We start from the raw sequence: 23,752 nt of genomic DNA, 5'->3' as shown, positions 1-23,752 counted from the left end.
TAAAAATAAGACCCAATTCTAATAATTCTGAGCATCTACGTATCTTTTTGAACAGAGTGTGTCTCAAGGCAGATGGGAGGAACAAAAAGAATCAGAGCATTAATATTTGTATAACTGTTCAGAAATAAAATAAACCTGCTGCTGTAAAACATGAACACATCTCCATAAAGGTAACAAGCTACTTTGGTTACACCTAAACCTCAGCCTCAACAAAATACATTTTCATGAGTCTGGATTGAAATGATTCAAGTCATGTCAATGAATTTTCAATCCTGGGCCTGATTTGGGAAGTGACAAAACATGCAATCCTTTAGGCAGCCCTGTCCTGCATGTCAATCTGGAGATGTATTTTATTACTCTCTAATCGAACTTTAGATTGCTTCCTCATGAAACATTTTTCTTTATAAAAAGAGGGGGGCTACAGGTTCCACATACCCAGATTGCTTCAGCAGCCAAAGATTTGAAGTTGAAAAAGATTTTTGAACTCTGTACTTATGTTTGTATTTCACTTAGAACATCAGCCAGAAAATACAGACACTGTGATCTGTGCTGAGCAGGACTGACATTAATAAGGAATGCAGGGAAAGAGCTGAGCCTCCAACATACAACACCAGGATATTTTTCCTTATTATTTTAAATCTGTGATTGAATTAATTTTTAAAAAATGCCTTTTATTGCAGTGTTTATTTGTAATTAATTATTCCTTGAAACTACCAATTGTTCAAGGGTCACAAACAGAGCATTGAGATGTTTCCTTTTCATGAATGAAGTCCTGTCCAGCCTGAAAACAGGGACGTCAGTTCAAGAAAATGCCCAGAAGTGCAGGGGAAGATCAGAGCCTGCAAATGAAAACTGAGCTTAAAACAGGACAGCTTTGTTTACTTGACCAAAATAGAGAAGGTCGCAGGACTGGCTTTTGAATCCAAACTGGAAAGAAACCTACTACAACGAGATAAAATCTTTCTTCTGCTAAATCATAAAATCAGCTTCAGATCCTGGCACAAGCTGTTTTTGTGCGGGCTTTTGGATTATTAATAGTTGTGCCGGCCCGCAGCTGGCCAAGGTAGGCTCGGGCTGTCACCAATGATGCGCTCGTTCTTACGGGAAGGCGGAGTTGGAGCCGGTGCCGGGGCCATAAATAGGGGTCGGATGGAAAGGCGCGGGCGGTCAGCGCGGGCCGATGCTGGCGCCGAGCATTAGAGGGCTGTGCTGAAGGCTGCGCGGCCGGGAGGACAGCGGGAGGCCGGGGCAGGGCAGCATGAGCCCGGGGCAGGGCAGCATGAGCCCCGCGCTGCTCCCCGCGCTGCTGCCGCTGCTGCCGCTGCTGCTGGCGAGCCCCGGGCTGTGCTGCAGCTGCGCCCCCGCGCACCCCCAGCAGCTGCTCTGCGACTCCGCGCTGGGTGAGTCCGAGCGGGGGGATCGGGGGGCCGCGAGCATCCCAGAGAGATGCTCCTACAGAGAGAGCATCTCCTACAGAGAGAGCCCGCTCTCCTAGAGAGCCCGCTCTCCTACAGAGAGGGACACGGCACGATGTGTGCCAGAGCCTGTTCCGCGCTTCTCCACAGCGTTTCGTGGTTACAAATTGCTGAAATTGCTCTGCCGTAGAGTTTTTGCTCTGATTTCTAACAGAGAAACGGCTTCTCTTTAGGTTCTAACTTGGAGTGAGCAGGGAGGAATACCTGGGCTTTCAAATGTCTACTCTTAGTAGTATGTCTTACTTAGTATGTCTTAGTATGTCTACTCTTACAGTATCTGTAATAGAATATTGTACTAAAATATGCTTGTTACGTGTAAACTATGCATGTAGACATTTTTATAGCACTTTAGGGGAAAAAAACAAACAAACAAACAAAAAGCCCCACAAAATTAAAGTCCCCAGTGCTAACATGCCGAAACATTTGATCTTTGTTCTGCTATACTACAATTTCTTTAATTTATTCTTGGGGTTTTCTGGAATTTTCAAAAAATACTTGAGCAGGAAAGTGATAGGCCCTTTATTTTCTGCAGAGAAACCGGCTAGAGCAGCTCTATATAAATACAACTTTCCAGGCTTTGGGACAACGATATTCAGTCAGCACTGTGCTTGTCAAACAACTTACAGAAAGATACTAAAGCTCACAAAATTAAAGTCCATGGGGATGGGAAAATGTGACACTTTGCAGTCTTTTGATTTCATTAGCTCAAGCTAAGGCTGGTTAACTTCCATCGGGTGTGAACAGTAAATGTAGAACATGAGTTTCCAAAGTGTCACAGAATTAGCATCTCTAAGGGGCAGGCAGTACCTTCTGCATACTGATTAATTGCTTTTATGCCCTGACAGAAAATCTTTGTGGCCACTACAAATTCTAAGCTCTGTTTGTGGCCATCAGTTAAATTGGTTTTTAATCTGCCCATGTTAAGCAATCTCTTTCATGAAGTTACCTACACCAGCCATGACACACTTGGGGTTGTTTAAGGAGTGAAAGGACACAGAGGCTGTGCTACCAGGAGCTCAGCTGTGTGTGTACTGTATTAGTCTGCTGCATTTCTGTACATAAGAAAGTGACAGTTTTTCAACAGACTTAATGTAGAGATTTTCCTAAATACACAATTTTACCGTATAGAGGAAACTCAATATATATCATAAGAATGGCTTCCCTAAGGAGGATTGTCCATATTGAATACTTTAAGATTTATCCCGTTCTGAGATACATGTTACAAATGGCAGCTACATCATGCTACTTTTTTGCATTCTTCAATATTTAAATATCATAAATAACACTATGTTTAGGCTTGATGCTCAAGCTCTCACTTCTATAAATACTCCCATTTAAGTAAGCTGCACCTTTTGGCTAAGAAATGTTTATGTCAAGGATCCCTTTGTTCAATATTTGTAATTTTAAAATAGTATTTCTATATCTTATAAAACAGGAGATGAAGGTAATTCCTCACATAAATAAGTGCATACATGTTTTTCTATATTTGCATATACATACACATAAACCCAGCTCTAAGCATTTATTAGATTTGCTTTGGCCACAATATTTTGCATAAGCTGAGCAAAATCCCTTTAAAGGATCTGGAGAAGGCCAGTGGAGCTGCCTGCCCTGTGTGAGAGCAAACTCCCCGAAGCAGCTTGGCAGAGACAGCTCCTTGGTGCCAGTGCCAGCAGCCTTTGTGCTTCCCCCCAGGCTGTGGGCTGGGACAGCCCATGGGAAGGGGCAGCACGAGGCTGGAGCCCTGGACACGCAGCACATCCCCTGGGAATGAGGGCTGTGCCTCCACAGCTCTGCCTTGTGACCACACCTGGGCTCTTTGGGCCACCAGCATCCAAAGATGGACTGTAAACCAGCGAGCCTGCTGTGCAGACACACCACAGACCTCTCCTGGCAGCAGCACCACCCTGAAAGAATCAACATTTTCGTACTTCCAAAGTAGTGATAAAGAAAGGGACAACCACTCTTCAGCTACCCAAGTCTAAGGGAGCTGAATGCTAATCCAGTGATATGCGAGACTGTTCAACTCCTTTCCCTTCCTAAATTCACCTGCCTATGTACCCACAAACACAGGCAAGTATTTTCCCTGCAGAATAACTCCCTAGAACATCTTACTAAAAACAACACCCCACACACACACTATGCCTCTAGATTCCACAGTAAAAATGGAGACAAGTGTCAGGTTTGCTCATGGAGCTACCAAGCAGTCCTACCTGTCCAGTTACTGTGCTATTTCTCAGTTCCATTATATAACTCTACACATTTTTAATTTTCTTTAGGATGACTTGTGATTTGGGTGGAGTGAAAACGGAGTTGGAGGGGGTTGAATTGACAGACCTTACTTGAGCCATGAATTGAATGTGTGGAACCACTCATCAACCTCAGTGTTTATAGGAGAGACCCAAGGGAAAAAACAGGCAGAGAAATGAATGAAGTCCAGGACAAGCTCTTTCACTTTTCCTTTTGTTCTCGTGATTAGTGCTGTGACACTTTCGCCTTCTACTGCTGGGAGGCTGTTGTGGCTTTACTCTCTACATGCCTACAGGTACCACCCAACTGCGTAACCTGGCAGCAATAATGGGCTTCCTGACAGACCTGGGGTCAGAGAGAGCTCCTGGTCCTGCAGGGTGCTGCCTGAACCTGGAATAAGGGATGAGCGAAGAGCCCTACAGGGGTTAGAGGATTGTACACCATGGGAGGAACAGCAAATCAGGAATGTTGTGCTGGCCCTGCCCTTGGGTTTGCTCATCTGATCATGAAGCCTTGATAGGATGTGATTTTGTACAAATCTGAGCAGTTTTCGTGAACTTCTCAGAAGTTTTAAATTTCTCTTCAGAGAGAGGTAACTCCTCATCCGTAGGAAGTGCTTAGCACCGTGAAGTACACACCTTTTGTTTAAAAAGGGAGATACAGTCTCCTGTTCCTTTAAATGGTGCCGAGGCCCTCCTGGAATGTGCTGGATGCCTTCAGACCCCAGCAAACACCTCTGCTTTCCAACAGGACTTTCACTGGGAATAGGGAGGGGAGGTTTGTTAAACTTCCACTAATTGCACTGCTAATTGTCAGTGCTGACCCCTATGCCCAGGTTTCCTCCTCACAGAAATGCAATGTGGGCAGGATATGCTGATTAATATTTCAAATATTTCACTGTAGTGCCAAGCCAATACAACAAAATTCTTCTGATAATTGCTTTTTTTTTTGAGCAAAACATGGGTGCAATGGGGTTTACCAGACCATGCCAAGATAACAGATTTCCCTTTTGCCACTGACTTTGTCTTCCTGGCCTCAATTCTAAACCAGTGAGAACATCAAAACAGACAATCTGCAGAGAGAAACTGTATTTGTGGAAAGCACTGATACCTTTCTAAAGTCCAGCACTTCTAATTCATGATGATTTTCTCCCTTAGGCATAAGCAAGGTTATTTTTTTGAGGGGACAAATATGTAAACACTTTGCATTTCTTAGCTCTGTAACACCAGTTCCCGATCTTCAAAGTCAGATTTCTTATTCAAATTGTCTTATTTTTTTTCTGAAGCATATGTTAAAAATTACATTTTTACTGAATATTGGGCACCACACTCCAACAGAAATGATCTGGAGTACCAATAAATACATAATACAGCTTCAGAGAATAGTTCTGTACCTTTGGAGAAGAGTAGCCTGTTTCAAAATATGATGGAAACTTTACAGCTGGAGCTTGGCAGCATTTTCAGCCTGTTAAAATCTCCTAAGATCACTGAGATCAAGCATTGTAAAGATGTGCCAGATGATATATTAAATTTTAATCACATTTAAACATAACAGTAAAAATTTTCTTTAAATATGCCAAAATTAAGTTTTCAAAATCAGCTCCTCTGGGACAAAATTACAACATACTATTTCTTTATTATTGAATCTCAAATTAAAACTTCCAGAGCTCAGTGTCCCACAGTTTTGCCTCTCTGCAATACAATACCTAGTTTTGTGCTGGAATGGATTAATTTGTACATCATTAGAGTGTGAAGTAACTTTGCCTGATGGGAAAAATCAGCATTGGAAAACGCATTGGAAACGTGAATGGTACTTCTTCCAGGTTAGGGAGAAAAGGGGAACAGTGAAATTAAACAGTCTTTATGTTTTACTTCTTTTGTGTTCTGTGCACTCGCCACACCCTCACTCTCCCAGCAGTGGGACTGTGCAGTCTGGTTTATCAGTGACAATAATGTGTTTCTAGAGTAACTTGGCACTGACAAAAGAATATGCATTTTCTTATTTCTCAGGGATCTCATACAGAAATGGAAGATGAGTTTTTACTCCAAGAATTGTGAATTCAGTGACAGAAATACTGTACTGGCCTAGTGCTGTTCTAGTTGTGTCTCAAAGAACAGGCACCTGAGCATGGTTCTTGCAAGGATTATTATGATAAAGGAGTGGTGAGACTGCAGGAGTGCCATGGAAGGAGCACGCTGTCAGAGCTGTATCTTCAGAGCCTAAATTACAGTAACCAATCAATCCTCTTAAAACAAGCTAGAAATTATATTACTCTCAAAACTAATGTTATTCATATTTGGTATGTTTAATGCACAGGGGCTGAAAATATCAAGTCTCAGCCTTATGTCCTCAGCAAGGGGCTGAGGAAAGCAGAGTTCCACTCCTATGAGTCTCACTAGTGCTCAGGAAACAGTTTGTAGGTAGGAATTATTGACAGTCACTCTTCCCTATGCCCACTTTTTTTTACATGACAAATATTGAGTTCATTAACAAAAATTATTGAGAAATAGATATTTCAACCCATTTTCATCTATTTTGGCTATCGAAATCAGTTACACAAGAGGACAAGTTTCTTTACTTCTCTAAATACAAAAGAAATATATATTAATTTTTATTACTTGTTTCTTGTTTATACTTTTATATAAATTAGTAGAATTTTCAAAATTTAAAAAACCCTGGACAACATGAATCCTAGTAAGTTACTTAATTTCAAGTAGTAAATGCTGATGCATTTAGAGTGAAAAAAAATACCTACCACCCTGCAAAGGCCCATCACTGGTACAAGTGCCTGTGGACTACAATTAAGGTGTAACTGCAGTACATATAAATTTCTTATCATCAGAGCCTGAAACTTCTCAATGCTTTCAAAAATACCAAAAATACCTGGCTGCTCTGACTGCAGAGATGCTGTGGAGATAATCAGGACTTACATCTACATGTATCTGTACCTGTCTGGCTGAATGTCCAGCGAAGCACCTCAGTGTTCCTGTGCCATGAGTTGCTGGAGCGCTGCCATGGGAATAGCAGAGTCCTTCCATCTGCAGCTAACATTTAACTTTTAACATTTAACATTTAACAAAATGGGAGTGAAACAGCTGCCTAGGATGGGACTGAATTTCCTGTCTGGGAGTAGAAAGAGTAAGACCTAATAGGACCTGCAAGTAACCCCACATCTACTGAGGGTTCAGGGTAGAAGCAAACACTTGAGAAGTCCTTGGTAAGTTAACCTCTCAGTTCTGAATTAAAGACTTAGCATGCCCATATCATGCAACTCTCCCAAACATTTCCCATGTTCTGCAGATGACTGCTCTTCAAAACCCTGCTACTTACACAGGAAAATGGGAACCAATCTGGGGAAAATGCAGTTGTCCTCCTTCCCTTTGCTTGGCTTTTCATGGCATTGTTCCCAACAGTTCAAAGTTGTAGTGTTAAAATGCGGTGGCATCACAAAACTGAACAACAGGACAGATTATTAAGATGCCAAATCCACTGAGCACAACATTCCTGTCAATTTGAACGTAGCTGAAAACTGTAACATAATTTAGTTTTAGTGAAAAAAACAGCTGGCTATCGTGTAGTAGAAGGAAATCTCAGAAGAATTAAGCTGGTTGCCTGATTCAGAACCTAGTAACACCAACTTGTTGCTGAGTGTGTTCTTAATGCAGGATAAGAAAGCTAAGAGAGCAAGTTACTTTTATTTAAAAGCACGTGTTGTAGTGCTGGGAAACTAAACCCCATCACTGGGAAAACAACATTCTACACACACTGGGTGGAAAACAAAATTCAAGCCTAGAAACAAAGACTAAATACTATAAAACAGAGAACATGAAAGACTGTTAAACCCTTAATCCTATTATTCTCCCAACTTTAATCCCTAACTTTCTCATTAAAAAGTATCTCAGCAATGTGGGGTTCCTTCCGCCCGGAGGAAGGGCCAGGCCACTGCGAGTGGAAATCCACAATAACATCAGGCATGTTGTTCTACAGACTTCAGGACATAAAGGGAGTGTTATTCTTCAGCTGAAATTAGGCAGATGTTGATTACTAGTCAAATGATGTGGTATTTGAGGCTTGTGAAGTAGAGAGAAATATTTCTGGTAACATGAGCAGCAGCTGTAAAAACAGTGCAGAAAAATAAAACTGACCTTGAACAACATTAGGAAATCATGCTACTTTTTAAGTAATAGTTAAGTTAAAAGAATACCATACATCTGTTAAAAATATACTCACCTCTTCTACTTGAAAGTTTATAAAAACTAGATTTTAAAACCTCACTCTCATAAATGTAATTCTTCTAATTAAAAAAAAAACAAAACAACCAACACATAATCTGGTTTAACAAGGAAGCCAAACCCAATCAACTCTTGCCTTCAGCACAAGGAATTTTTGCATCCTGAGCCAAAAATACAGAGATGCACAAAATCCTGACCTACCTGAGAGTCCTAATGAGCTTAAATATGGACCTTCTACATTCTGAAAGCCTAAATGGAAATGCAGTTTGGATGCTGAATAGCACAGATCTGTGTTAATAAAACACTAAAGAGTAACCAAATTCTGCAAAGCATTTACACTGAAAAAAATACAGTGCAAATGAACATCCATATCAAACAGTAATAAAAAAATCCTTGGTATCTGTTTATTGACTTTGAAAGTATTCATGGGTTTTTCCAAAATTACAATGGAGTTCTTTTTAGCTCAAGTGACAAACCTTCACTCCAAGGCTTTGGTTTTTCAGTTACAGAGATGATTCTTATCTCCCCACACTTCTGTTGGAACTGGACACACCACTAAGACCAGGCAATGTTCATCCATACATGGCTTTCCATAGAAAAAAGGGGGAAATTATGCCACCGTTACAGTTACATTCTTCAACAAGCTCTTTGTTTACAGATCCAAAACACTTGTGTCCAAATGGTGCAGAAAGTTCCCCTTTTTTCTTTCTTGTGTTTGCAGAAACTGTGGTTCAGTTCATTACTGCTCTGATGATTTAGTTATCTTATGGGTGGGTAGAAGCATTTATTGATGGAATATCAGGAAACTAAAATACCAAGCAGGAAAAATAAAATTGCCTTTATGTCCTAACAAGCAGAAAGATCTTTTGAACTGAAAATGCCTTGACTTTGGGTCTAGGAGTTGCAGAGAAAGAGTGAATATTGACAACATAGACTTACAGATAAGAAATCCATCCTGCAAGCCCACAGGAGAAGGATTTTTTCTCAGGATTGGGCCATCTTTGTTGCTGCTCATTCTATTTGCATCTAGAATTGAGCTTAGTACCACAGCTTCAAACAGCTGAGTTGAGTTACAGTTTGGAAGTGAAACTACTGTTTGCTGATCTGCCCTGCTGAAAGATCAATTGACAGATGAGCCATTTGCTAAACACATTTGTTCTTTTTTAGCTGTTTAAAGATCATTCAAAGAACATTCAACACTGACTGATTCTCAAAAAAGTATAGGGATTAATGTTAGGTTTCCATTCCCAAAAGAATCAGGATGAACTAGAATCTCAGTGGATATCCTGAAGTAAACGCCTTTCTCTCTACTGAAGTCTGAAACAATTAAAAACTTGTGTAATCATCCAGAAATCAACACTTCAAAAGAATGGTTGCAGTCTCCTTGATGTTGTAAAGCATCAAAAGCAAGCAAGCAAAAAGAAAACCCCACATGAATACTATGCACAATTTTTCAGTGGTGATGACGGCAGCCAGCAAATCTGGATTAAAAAACCCAAAACAAAACTAACTGTTGGTAAACCCATGGCAGAGTCATCTCTGGATGACTGGAAGTGTTCCAGTAAATTCCTAACTACCAGATTCTGAAAGATCCAAACAAATATAAATTAATTTGCAAAAGTGCAAGTTGCCTGAGTTGAGCTCAGGCTATTGTAAATAAAGAGAAGGATTCCCAGCCACCAAGTTGAAAAGCAAATACCTGAAGCAATAAAAAGTAGCAGAGCTTTTACAAACGTGGAGTACAAACCTTTTTTATGCAGTACAGATGATCTCAACCCAAAATGTGTAAATGGAGCTCCAGCACTAGCAGAGCATTTTCTCGGACTCAGAGTAGAGAAAAATGAAAAAAATGATAAGTGGGAACAAGATAAAAAATAATGGCAGTTTTATGAGGCTGTAGTTGGCAAATCCTTCAGCGTGAACAGAGAAACCAGAACATTTGCAGTTCAGAGACTTGCTCTGAAAAGGCTTTAAACAGTTCAGGTTGGGGACAGCTTACTGATCCATGACACCCTCATGGTACTGGCACATGCCAGTGTTACTCAGTGCTTGGCTGCAAGAGAGCACAGCAGATGTGATCCCTGCTGTCAGGGGTGTGTGGAACACACGCAGAGATCCCCCCAGTTTATCACCCCAGTGGCTCCACTTCCTCTCCCTGAGTGAATAGGTAGTGAATGCTCCAGCACCTCCACACAGGACAGGTGCACCCTCTGTGTTTCACACCCCTCTCTGGTAGAGATTTCAAATGACTGGCGTGGCTCTACTGCCAATCCTTCTGGAAGCCAACACAGGCAAATCAAACACTGAAACACAAGTGTAAGAAAACCTTAATTCTCCCCCAAATTTCTAAGTCTCTAAAATAATCTGCTTTAAAAATATCAGTGTGTAAATAAAGGTATACATTGGGTATTAAATTATTTATTTTAATGTCAGCCAGTTCATAACTTTTGCCTCCTTTTGAACAAATGCCTTCTTTTGGTAGCATTAGTGATACCTATGAGTTTCAAGCAGTTATGATGCTCCTTCTGTATTGTCAATGCCTCTTTCTTCCTTTCTTATGTATTTTGAGAAATTAAAATATTTTCCATATCCATGAATACATAGTACATGAATATTTAAGCAGGTTAATTTGCTTTCGTCATTGGTGAAACTCAATACCATAAGCAAATGTGGCAAGGAAGTGTGAACAACTGAGCATGTTCAGTCAAATAGATGGCAGAGAAAGGGGAATGGTAACGCTGTACAGAAGGGGAGTTGCTCTAAATTACAGAAAAAGGCTCTTCTTACAACTTCTTATATTGTAGGATTTTTTAGGCAATACAAATCAGTGGCCAATAGACCATATTTTACTATCCAAGATTTTTATCTATTCTATCTTGTGTAGTATTGCTTTAAGTGGGTTCATTAATATTTGTTTGTTGTGACAAATTCTGTGCAGATTCCTGTTCTTTTTTGAGGCTGATCATTCATTCTCCTTGCCTGCTGACTCTTTTCCCTCTCTGCAGGAAAGTCTAGTTTCCTGTCTAAAGAATAAATTTTTTTGGTCATATCTCTGTAGTCATGAAACACAAGTATTCCACATTGTGTTCTTGGGTTCCTTGGCAACTCTGAGAGTGTTTCTTGCCAGTCCTCTTCTTCAAGAGACCAAGAGTATTTGAGCCTGGACTGTATTATGGATACTACAGTATCTGTGGCCTCTAGATGCAAATAAGGTCAATGAAATAGTGTGGCTGTACCCCCTCCATGGAGTTTTTCTGGGGCTCTTTGCATTATTTTACCATAACTTGACTTTAGGTGAATACAGTAGATGAGGCCAGTTCTGCCCACAGATTTTTAGTTAATTTGCTTTCTGGTTGTTCACATTTAAATTTCTGGCCTGCCTTCAGAGATGATGGCCGGGGTAATGCTGAACACAGGCACTGCCCCTGGAGCAGCTACTTGGTGACAAGGAGGAATGAATTACAGTTCCTCCTGGGGCTTCAAGGTTTCCCTCTGGCCTCACACTGAATTCTCTGAATGAATTCACCTCCCAGACTGAAGATGGGCACTGCTGGAAATCTCATTATCAGATTTGTCCCCAGTCTTCTCTTACGGAATACACAAACTTCAGCATTGTACACAACAACTGACAGGGTGTTAATAAAACTTCTTTTTTCTTTTAATCCTACAGCAAACACCTGAAGGCAATCCCCTGTCCTTTGCTTGTGAGGATTTGTTAACAGGCAACTCTTGGCTGAGTTTTGTTCTGGCTGCAACATGACCTTGTGGCACCACCACCACCACAGTACTGCAGGCTTTGGGTATTCCCAAGTAGTTTATCCCAATATATAAATGATTATTTTAGTTGAGTAAAGCTGCCTGTCTTCAAACACTGGGACTGTGACCAGTAGTTTAAGGAACATAATCTTACCACTTGTTTAAGTACATTAATACTATATAAAATACTATAATACAGAATATATTATTTCATAATACTAACTTGTAACAATGACGGTAGTTCTTCAATCAAGAGTTTTCCCTCTGTTACTGCCTTAGAAATAACCCAAGAGTCTAAAAAGATACCACTTTTAGGGGACATATGAATTTCAGTGGACAAAGTGCAAGGATTTGCTTTGTTCAGATTCCAGCTCTATCTGTGCCTTGGGATGGGCCCTCCAGTTCTTTGTGTCTTCTCTTCCATCATATTTCATTGTCTTTGCCAATTGGGGTGAAATCAGTCTTGTGGCAGTGAACTTCTTACAAAAAAGGCCTTAGTGTAAGTACTTCCTCCTGATCATAGAAATCTCTAACATAACAAAGTGATGGTACCATTTTTTTACAGGTATTAATTAGTGTAGCTTATTTCAGAGGGAAATCCCCCAGGCTTGGGAAAGATGCACTTAATGTCTTCCTACTCTTATTATATATAAACAATTTTGGATTGTATAAACCTCAACCCTTTTCTCCTGGCTGTATTAAACACAAATATATCTGATGTTATACCAAGTAAGTTCTGTCTTTTACCCAGTTCAGAATGACCTTTCATGGATGTAGAAGTGGCTGTAAGAGGTTTATTATTATTGAGGAAAGAAGGAATAAATATATTCCTAACACATCTGTAATACTGACTACCCAAGAGGCGGGCTGATTCACTAACCAGAGCACTGTTCTGCTGCAACTCACATTAACTCCCTCTCACTTCAGTTCCCTGAGACAATCTGAGCTACAGAGTGGGGAGAAAAGTTTAAATTATGAATTCCACAGGAAAGCTACATCCTCCTACTGAAACATCAGGATGAATTCTTTTGCAAAACAGTCTGTATTTTCAGTGCTGAAGGAATCTGAGGCCAATGGGATTCCTGGCACTGGAATGTCAAGGCTATGGATGTGTGTTCCATATATGCAAATTCCTCATAAGGAATCAATAACTGCCTGCCAGAGAAATGATATTATTACACCAAACAACCAGAGGCTGTTCTCATTCACACAGAGGAGAAGCCAAGACAGCCACGGAATACTTGAAACCGTGTCTTGAAAAGAAGTGCAAACTCCGAGGAATCCTGAGCCCCGACCACCCTCTGCACCACGAGCAAGGAGAGGGAGATGGCCAGGCCCAGGAATGCTCCATCAGGAAGTGCTTGTGGTTAAAAACAGAAGCAACCACATGAATCAGAGGTTTCAGGAGACAGCTAGACGACGCTGATTGCAAAAAAATATTAACGCACAGAAAAAAAGAAACCCAAGAAGGATTATAAGGCCCCAAAAGATCTGTGTGAATTTGAATTGGTTTCAGGAGAGCAGAAGAGTAAAATCCAAATAACTAAAAATTTAGACATCCTGTAACAATAAAACTTTTTTACTGATAAAAAATTAAAAATCAAAAGCTCAATTTGGTCTTCCTTTGCCATCCAGAAGCTTTCTGTTAAACAAATAAATGAATGAAACACACACAACACAAAAATACTTTTTGTTTTCTTCTACACATCCAGTAGAATTTTCTTCTTCTTCATTTTCCCCTACACATTTCTTAATGACAAGCCTCAGAATATTAGTTTCAGCTTCTCCCAACTCCTTGGAGACTCCTGCAGCTATCAGTGATCATCTGTAAAGTTCCTCTCAGATTCTACTCAGACAAGTAGAATTTAATAAAAATATGAAAACTAGTAATGTTTCAACATCAAACACAAGGGAGAACGTAGTTTTAATTATCCTAAAAATGTTTGCATTGAGTAGGCAGGAAAAAATTTCCTGAATATAAACCATGTTATGGTACTGGGAAAATAATCCTGAGCTCAATCCTGTTTTCTCAGCCCTTACCTTCGATATTGAACAGACTCTTTAATGAGAAAACTTTCTTTTAAGTAGTAATGATGGAAAGAAAACAAAACATGATTCTAATTTGTAGTACACACAATCCACAACACTTTTCCTCTGGAATTAGATCAAAGCTTTGAAGACACACTGTTAATTTGTGGGAACACAGCACATCTGCAGATGATTAAAGAGACGCTGCCACTTACCATGTGAAATGAGGAATTTGCTGCTCAGACTTGAAAGAACTCCTTCCTTCCAATCCATAAGTCTAAAATGTGCCTTAAAAAGAATTTAAATGGCTTGGGAGGAGGGATCACGGTGCCAAAAGATAGAGGGACTTGAGCTTTGAAGCTGCAGGCATCTGCATCACGTTGGTCATTACATCTACTTTGCTCTGCTAATAAGCAAGGAAATGAGAATTGCCCGTGATTAGGTGGGACTGATCTCTACCTGGCTGGGTTTCAACCTGTGTTTTTTATTCTTTTTCTTTAGATATGATGTTAGATGTGATAAATATGAGGTCAATCTATCAAAGAAATGGGGTGTTTTTTTTGGAAAAGTGTGATTTTAATGTCACAGAAATTTTCCTCTACTGTGGCCTTTGCCAGTCTGCGTCCATGCAGGCACAGATTGTTTGTTTTACAAGCCCCTCATCTGCAGAGGAGCTGCAGCAGTCACCATACAGAATGGAGCAAAAACAGGACGCTCAATAATTTTGGGGGATAGAAGTCCCCAGAGGAATTTTGGCCATATACCATACTCTTAGAACCTTGTTATTCACTGTGCCTGATAGTCCTGGTATGTTTTAAACATCATATACAAGAGAGATGCCCCAAACAAAGAGAGGAAAGCACTCAGTTTCTTCTTTCATTAAATCTCATACTTTCCTTGATTAAAGAACAGGAAATAAAGTGTGTCAGAAGAGGGAGGAACTGATTTATACAGGTTTACACAACTGGTGATGTGCTTTGTTAACTTCAGAAAAGTGAATAAAACTCTATTCTTGACTTCTAATTTCATGCATAAAATCAATGCTTTCATTTTGTCTGGCACAGGCTTTCAATGCTACTTCAAGCCTATTTAATTGATTAACAATTCTTCAGTCATCAAGATAAGTGTCCCTTTCCACACTGATTATAATGATGGGTATTTTGTAAATTTTTATGGGATTCAAGTCTTCAAAGATTTTGATGGACAGTTTTTGTCAAAACTGAGTGGTAACATCAATCATATTTCCAGATTCATGGGAATTCAGATTTACATCACAGGCAGCCCATTTACTTTTATTTTCAGGAGTTAAGGGAGCGATCTCATAGTAAGAGCCTTAATTCTAGTTAAAGTGTCAAAACAATGCTAAAATCTATCAAGATAATTTTCATTTTTGCTTGCAAAACGAGGCATGTGCTTATTTGCATTTAAATCTTTCTCTCTATTACAGTGATTCGAGCAAAAATATCCAGCGAAAAGGTGGTTCCTGCCAGTGATGATCCCCTTGATACTCACAAAATGATCCGGTATGAAATCAAACAAATAAAGGTACATGGAATCACTCTGCTCTTTTGAAATCCAATGGTGATAACCTCTGTATAGGACTAGTTTAGCCTAAAATGCTGGAAGCTGAAAAAGGCTCCAGCTGCCTCCACAGTTAGACCTGGGTGGACTACACAGAATAAATCAAAGGAGGGTTCAAAAAAAAGGCAAAAGAAAAAAGGCAAAGAAAGCTGTTCTGAATTCAAGAGCTATTTGTCAAATAATGATATTTTGATGAAAATTTTATTATTCACAATTATTTTAAGAAGACTTGGAAAGAGCCTGAAAGAGCAAGGCCCTTTGTCCACAGTGAGTAGGGATATTTGCAGGAACAGGAGTCCTTCCCTCATATTCACATAAACCAAACTCCATTTTTAGGAACGTTGCTAGGGGAGCAAACACCAAGTGGGAGCACCCAAAGACACAGTCATTCAGAATCTCACTGGATTTTTCCATTATTTGTTCAGCTCCAATAAGGGGATATATTCATTAATGCACTTTAAGAAGACATATCACTGCTGAACTCTCACTGATGTTAAAATAATCATGATCTACCTGTTTCTGGAATACACAAAAACCATTCTCTCTAAACTTACCTGTGTGAGTGTGCATTAGTGGGGTGGTTTGGTTGGTTGGGTGGTTTGTTTTCCACGTGGTTTCACCTCTCATTTTTCACTGAATATTATTTTATATTATTTGCACTTTTCCATTTACTAAGAACACTTAAGAAAATCCTTATGAATGGCTATGTGCTTTTGAAAGAAAATTCAATCATTCAAGCTATATCAATAGATCCCCTTATGGGGGTTTAACTAAGAACAATCTACAGTAAACAAGGATGGTTATCACACACAACTTCTGTTAAGGTTTTATAGCGATTTCAACAAGCCAGTATTTACACTGCTAAAACAAACTCCAAAGCTCTTTACCATCTGCCACTTTCTGTCTTCTTAAATATTAAGGATATATTCAAATGTTTCTTAACAGAAATAAGTGCATAAATACCAGAGGAATTCTCCTTCCCCCATTAGCACTTCAATGTTCTATTGCTACTCGGCAGCACTTCAGTAACTTGATAGAAATGCAAATCATCTTACACTTCAGCACAAACAAGAACAACCAGAAGTCTAGCCTGACTGATTATTTTCAGTCTATAATCCTGTTCTTCAGTAACAGTACACTGAAATCTGAAATACATTTGGATATCAAAGCTACTTTGGAGTTTCTCCCTATTTTTCAAAACTCAGCATCAGTTAGAGATGTTTATTTAATTCTAGTCAGCTTCAGAGGGCAAGTCGACTATGACTGGACAAACCAAAGAGATCTGTTTTCTAATAAAAGATGCTCTACATTATTACATGAAACATTAGACTAACAACAAATGGGGCAGAATTGTCCCACCCTTCAGATTCTTTGCTCTGGCCAGAGGAGTTTCAGAGGAGGCAGGAGCCAAGCCTGGCACTCAGCTGCCCTGGGACCCATCCCTGGAGGATTTTGGTTTAAATCTCCACCACACAGGAGCTCTGTGGCTGCCCATCCTCTGTGGAACTGAAATAAGCCCCTACAGGCAACTGTGCCTGATAAATCCTGCAGAGTGACAGAGAGGGAGGCAACCTGTTACATTCTGAGCATGTCATCAGAGCTGGTGTGTGGGTGAAAACTGAACTGGACTGAGCACAGTGAAAAATTACTGAGAAATACATTTAAATGAACAGAAGTTTAACAGAAATTTGTTTACACTGTAAAGCCCTCACCATGTCACAAAAGTAAAAAGAGTGAGGAATTTTAAATAGCTCATGCCTGTAAACATTTGATAAATGTAAAATAATCAATTAAAATAATACAATGGTGTATCAAGCCAGCCAGATTTGGCCATCTCCACGGAGTGGGACAGCTCACACGTGACCAGTAACAGCACAGGAATAGCTTGTCAGAGACCCTCAAATGGAGGCTCGGTGGCCACAGGTGGATCTCAGTTCCTGGGTAACTGAGAACTTGTTGGCTACAGCAATTCCCTTGGTCACAACCATTTCTCACCCCAGCTGGTAAGATTTAAAAGAATCTAAATCAGCAGTGCCTGTCAGAGGGTGGAATATTCTCTGTTCACTGTTACAGTCTTTCTTCTCTTGTGCTACAGAGCCATTTCTGATGACCTGCAGGACAAACTGCAGGGCCCTTGGAATGGCCAGTGACACTGACCACGGGCTTGTGGCTAATCCTGTGCAGTAACATCTGCAGGATGGGGGACAGGCTGAGAATTTGCTTTATATAGCACAGAAAGGAAGAACAGATTCTCTAATCATCTCTTTTGAGCTAAAAGGTGCTAAAATACAATTTAAAATACAATTATCAACTCCACGTGAGTTTGGTGAATTCTTTTTAGGCTACTCACATATTCACACTTCCCTCATCAATTCTTCTCCCCTCTGGGAAAAGGAACACAGAACCTATGAAGGTTGCACTTTACTGCAAGTGAAAATTCAGCAAAACGCTGCTGTTTCTCTGCTCTGGGCTCTCTGGGCTGTTTGACATGTAACAATCGTGTGGCTTGCTTATGGCAACCCTGCTACAGAAATTATATTCCTCTTATTTTAAATCCAGTGCATCAGGCTTCACATGAAAACATTGCTATTTTAGTCAGAAATATGAAATATTTTGATATTATTTTCAGAAATAATAACAATGGGGTTTATTAATTTTATAGAGAGGGGTTGGCATATTGAGAAGCCATAATTTTTTTCAATTACTGTTCTTATTTACAGCATTACACTAAAGAGAGGAGATAACATGATTTATATGCAATTGAATATTTGTCTGTATAATATTACTGTGACTGACTGGGTCATCACACTTGCTCTGAGAAGCCAGCTAAACATTAAAACAGTGCCATGAGTATATACATGAAACCAACACTTTTTACCAAATTAAACAAAATTGCTAAGTATTTTCCATGAGATGCATGGATGGAAACCCTCTGACAGAACCAGACCGCTTTTCCAAGGTGGGGGGAGTGTCACTCCCTGTGGGAATATGAAGAGATATTCAAGCTAAACATAAAGGTATCTACACTTTACAGTGACACCTGCAGTATTAAAACCAGAAAATAATCACTATATAAACCTAAGAAAATAAGCCATGATATAGTTGAAAAACCTTCAAGAAGAAAGAAGATGCAATGTAATTATTGTAACGGGACATCCTTGAGACACTGGAAGGAATATAGAGGGTTTTTAAAAAAAGAGTATTTTAAAGTTTTAAAGCCCTGGCCGTGTGCTGGTCTTGGTTAACCCCCTCAGGAGGACAGGGACAGTGTAAAGACAGATGTTGGCACCAGGCTCACATCCCTCTGTTCTCCCAGTTCCTCACCCTATTTTCCTACTGCAGTGAAGTCCTGTCAGGAGCCCAAATGTGCAGAATGGAAATCAAACCACAGAGACAAATCCACGCTTTCAGGAGATGAGAGAGTATGATTGAGAAGATCAAATACGATTTACTGAGTTAAGCAGAAGACTATAATCTTAATAAATGCTTTAACAAATATATAGGTCAAAACCTAAGATAAGTTAGACTGTAATTTCAAAAAAACAACCCCAACCAAGCAACCAAAAATCCTGCAACAAAACAAACATCAACCTCATTTAAATATTAGCTAGATCTCTATTATATTTTGCTATGTTTGTTGGGGAGGGGGAGTTAATAAATAAATCAATTTGTGTTGCCTGCATAATGCCTCTTAAGTTACTTGAGATCAAGGGATGAACTTCTGTACTGGGCTGCCACACCAGACTACTTTTACCCTAATAAAATTAGGCACATTTTCCTCATAATTTTAGAGGGGTTTTGTGATTTTCTCTGCTGCTCTGTACAAGATACCAGTTTGTTTTGTTTTGCTTTCGTTTGGTCTGTTTGCTTTTTTCTACTAAGTGTTTCAAATCCCATTTAATATTTTTGGATCAGAAGCCCAGTGACAACAACTTTGGCTTTTTCCCTTCCATAAATAAGGCTTCAGAAAAACCAACATATGACAGTGTGTTCTCTAGTGCCCTGTGCTATATAAATCTCCTGGGAGAACTTGAGTAACACAAACACATTTTGCAGTGACAGCAGCTGCAACTGGGAGAGCTGCCCTGGGGAGCTGTGAGTCCTGCCATTGTCCACAGCTGTCAACACGTGGCATGAGGTCACCCCAGACCGCTGGGCTTGGTGATGTCACTGGAGGTGATGACAGGCTGAGCCTTCTGAGGCTGATCCTTCTCACGTTTGGACACAGCAAAACTTGTTTGCATCTTTTGATGGCTCATTTAAGGTTTCTTTTTGCAGCTGAAAACGCTGATTAAGGAGCAGCCAGTCTGGAAAGTGCTTTGATCCCGAATCTGTCCATTTTGGGGCTGTAAATTTTAAGAGCTGGATCCCATTTTCCAACAGTTATTTGAGAAGGTCCCATGGACCAGAATTCTGGATATGGGAAACCAGCTTGCTTTAGTGATCAAATACAAGAACAATACTAAGTTCCTCAGGACGTTTAAGATCCCAGGAGATACCCATCATTACACTGATGAAGAGAAAATTTCCTATATTAATATACTGAAAAACATTTGCATTTTACAGTGCTGCAGCACCAAGGTTGAGATGATTGATGTCTCTGCACTGCTCCTTAAATGGAAGATGCCAGTAGAATGTAAATTGAAGGGAAAGCTTTAACGATCCATTAAAAACACTGAAAAAGCACATTTAAAAACCTATAATTTAAAAAATGAAGAACTACCTAATTTCCTTCTAAAACTCTTGGAAATGTTTCATTCAGTGAATTGAAAGGGTCTAATTGTTGCTGTTTTCTCATAGAATTTTGGACTTTGGAGCCTTCTTTAAAGAGACTCACCATGTATTTCTTTCAGCTGTTGTTTTCAACTGTTTTTTCATGTCCTTTTCCTATGACTGACTTTCTGTTTCTAATAAATTTCAGATGTTTAAAGGATTTGAAAAGCTCAAGGATGTCCAGTATGTCTATACCCCTTTTGATTCGTCACTCTGTGGAGTGAAATTAGAAGCCAACAACAAAAAACAGTATCTTCTGACAGGTACAGTGTGGGGCTCTTCCAACTCAGCACGTTCTGTGATGGACCTGTTAAAACCAGAAGTAACTGCTTAGACTGAATTTGCTAAAATATGCCAGCCCCTGTTAAAAAGGAATGTATGTATGTACTAAATACAAATACAGTGAGATGTACAAATTGTGTTAAGCTGTACTTATTGTGTGATCTTCCATGTTTTCCATCCTTCCTCCAACAATCTTAAAGCAGTTCCGAAGGAAGTGAAGGTCAGTAATAATTAGTAAATAGAAAGAACTATGCCATTACTATTTGGTTAAAACCAACAGTACTGATTTTCCCAGGAATGTGCAGATGCATAATGAGACAACACATGCCTGTGAGTGTGCAGGTCTGGGGTACTAAGGAACTACAGATTTTTCTATAGAGTCCTAAAATCTTGTATAACATACTACATTTGCATCCATCCCTTGCTGGCAGATTATCGGTATCTTTTGAAAAATATCCTTCTTAAATCTTTTACATTTATACAGCATGCAAGCAGAAGAATATTTTCTCTGTTTTAATTAAATTAATTTTGAAAAAGTGTTAAGCATTACTAACTTGGTGTAATTAGTAAAAAACTTGAGGTATTCTTACACTTCTGTTTGAGTATTTAGAAAACACTTTTAATAGTTTGCCTCATTTTTTGTGCTTTCCACGCTGCAGGCCAAATTTTAAGTGATGGCAAAGTCCTCATCCATTTGTGCAACTACATTGAACCGTGGGATGATTTATCCTTGTCTCAAAAGAAGAGTCTGAATCAGAGATATCAAATGGGCTGTGGCTGCAAGGTGAGTACAGAACAGACCAGTGGCTGTGCTGGAGCCACCTGGCAGGCACCAGCAGCTTCCAGCGGTGGGAACTGTTCTCTTACAAACAGCATTTTAAGGAAACCTGCCAGGTGCTGAAGCAATGCGCTGTTTCCCACAGATAACCACATGCTACATGGTGCCCTGCTCCATCACTGCCCCCAACGAGTGCCTGTGGACAGACTGGCTGATCGAGAGGAAGCTCTACGGGCACCAAGCCAAGCACTATGCCTGCATCAAGAGGAGCGACGGCACCTGCAGCTGGTACCGAGGTGGGCCCCCCCCCGAGAAGGAGTTCATTGACATAAGTGAACCTTAAAAGCAGCACTTCCTAAAAAGCCTTGGGGTCTCATTCCATCCACCACTGCCCACTCACAGCTCTGAACTGCCATCGTCTCATGTATCTGTCGCTTAGAAACACAAATTGTCCTGCCAGTAAAGTCCGAGCTGTGGGACTGGCACTGGTGTAGGACAAGGACAAACCTCCTGGAGGTACCTACTCTGTGCTGTTATGCTTTGCACAGAGGCTCGAGCTGAGAAAGCTCCTCTGTGTCCTCCAAGGCATAACAAGTTCCCTTTTCCCAATATGAATGTACAAGAACAAAAGAGTTGCCAGAATTTGTCCCCTGTTTGATAACCTACAGATTAAGAGCACCCCGTGTTGTATTCCAGATCTTTCCAATGAACCACAGAATATTTTATAGAACTATTTTTTCTGCATGAAAGTCTTTGACACAAAAGAATTGTTGTACAGTGTATATGTAAAATATTATAACAATGTGCAATTTAAAAAAAATCACAAATATTTCCTTACCTGTTGAAACAAGTTGAACACTTCTGGGATTAAAACAATCTGTGCTCCATATTTTGTATATTGCTTATGTCACAGCTTTTTTTTATCTACAGAGTTGTAACATTCATTGATAACTAAGCTAAGAAACAGCCTTGATAAACAAAATCCTCTTCCCAACTCAGCACTCCTACGGACTAGCCACACCTTGCTGAAAAAAAAGCCAGATGCTTCGGCATTTCATGGAACCAACACAAATGATGATAGGCTGAAACTGTCACATTAACAGAAAACTTGTGCACCCTCAGGGCAGCTGCAGCACTTGGTAATTCCTCTCTCAATACGTGACCAGGTCATTGCATTCTGGCACTATTAAAAGCCTTGGCATTAGAAACTCGTGTTTCTAATTTATGCAATAGATACTGCACCTACACAGCAAGTGATTTCTGAAAGCTCTCAAATATTTGACCATATTTCTTTATTTTTCATTCATGAACACCCACCATAGTCTGTCATAGTGAATTTGGCTACTCATGAACTTGTACTAGAGAAGTGTTAGGACACATTTTGCCTTTTACATTTTTAGTGTCTTAACTTTTCTAAATTAGCTAGTAGCTAATCTCACACATATCTAAGTTTACAAAAGGAATTAAATTCACAGTGGTGAAACTTCAGAAACTATTTCAGTAAATGCCAAAGTTCAGACAGTTGTCCAACTCCTTGTGTCCCAGACACTGGGGGAGAACCCTCCTGCAGGATGGGAATCTCTAACAGCCACCATCTCTGGTGTATTTTGCTCTCTCCAATTTTCTACATTGGATTTCTTTCACTTCATTCCAATTTTGCCCAGAATTACTCTCGCATGTTCCCTATATGAGACTTCAGAACACAGGCAGAGCTTTAGACAGTTCTGTCTCATTTGGTTGGATCAGGTCTATTTAAAGGGTTAACAAACATCCTTTACTGGCTCCTGTGAACCCCAGGGTGACATTCCCAGCCTGGGGGCTCAGTCAGAGCCACCCCATTATTGCTCAAGGGTTTTCCAAGGGTTTGCACAGACATCTCTGATGCCACTCAATTCACCCAGGTAGTAGTTTGGCCATGAAATTCAGCACATTCCACGTAACTTAGAACACACTAAGATATGATGTATTGGATAACCTCCCCCCCCCTCCCCCAAATTATCTTTGTGACAGATTTTCAGCTTTTTAAAGTTTATTTTGACAATTGCACAAATGCATATTTAAAGGACAGGTTTCAAAACACTCTTCTGAGAATAAAATGCAAATGGTGCAAGGCCAACAGGAGGGCATGCCATTGTTTCTTTGAGAAAAATATGTCCTATAACATATAAAAGTCAATATTTCACTTTTCAAGCACTGTAAGTCAGCTTTGTTATTTTAATTTGCAATTCTAAATTAAAACACCATGTATTTGTACAGACAAAACTAAAATCACCAAACACTACTCATCTGGACCATAGATTTACTATGGCTACTTACATAAATGAAATAAAAAGAATAAAATGGCTACATTTCTTCCAAAAAGAATTGATTTTGCAGTGAAAATAGTGGCAGTGCTGTTTACTAACAGTCCTGTGCATCTATATTACTAATTTAAAGAAAGACTTAAAGCCAGGCCTTATTTCCTGATGTCAAATCAAAACAATTCCTGGAGAAGCCCATGAGAGCTCAATAACTAACAATGTCTGACCCAAGCACAGGGCTGAGTATTATTTAACACACATCCAGTGTATTAAATTTGTTTCCAAATCCATTTGGAT

The 23,752-nt window shown here is 39.8% G+C and overlaps 2 protein-coding genes across 2 annotated transcripts in view; one reads left to right on the top strand and one right to left on the bottom strand.

Moving 5' to 3' along the window:
• SYN2 (synapsin II) overlaps positions 1-23,752 on the bottom strand; it is a 168,435-nt gene that overhangs the window by 59,894 nt on the left and 84,789 nt on the right. The gene's annotated exons all lie outside the window — the stretch shown is intronic.
• Positions 1,259-22,042, top strand: TIMP4 (TIMP metallopeptidase inhibitor 4). Its single transcript, XM_027887428.1, has 5 exons — positions 1,259-1,400; positions 15,189-15,286; positions 20,244-20,358; positions 21,037-21,161; positions 21,301-22,042. The coding sequence occupies exons 1-5, from the start codon at positions 1,259-1,261 to the stop codon at positions 21,496-21,498; spliced, it is 678 nt and encodes a 225-aa protein (XP_027743229.1). The 3' UTR covers positions 21,499-22,042.

The sequence above is a fragment of the Empidonax traillii genome, unplaced genomic scaffold (assembly GCF_003031625.1).
Source record: "Empidonax traillii isolate 1590-97213 ecotype Southwest subspecies unplaced genomic scaffold, ASM303162v1 scaffold209:size809316, whole genome shotgun sequence".
Taxonomy (NCBI): Eukaryota; Metazoa; Chordata; class Aves; order Passeriformes; family Tyrannidae; genus Empidonax; species Empidonax traillii.
The sequence above is the reverse complement of the archived record's forward strand: the minus strand, read 5'-3'. Positions and strand labels throughout refer to the sequence as shown.

What these genes read in the sequence shown, in the direction of transcription:
- TIMP4 (XM_027887428.1), top strand. Translation starts at nt 1,259, where the DNA reads ATGAGCCCGGGGCAGGGCAGCATGAGCCCCGCGCTGCTCCCCGCGCTG. An exon ending in AAAACAGTATCTTCTGACAG is followed by an intron (nt 20,359 to 21,036) that starts GTACAGTGTGGG and finishes TCCACGCTGCAG; the next exon opens with GCCAAATTTTAAGTGATGGC. An exon ending in AAATGGGCTGTGGCTGCAAG is followed by an intron (nt 21,162 to 21,300) that starts GTGAGTACAGAA and finishes TGTTTCCCACAG; the next exon opens with ATAACCACATGCTACATGGT.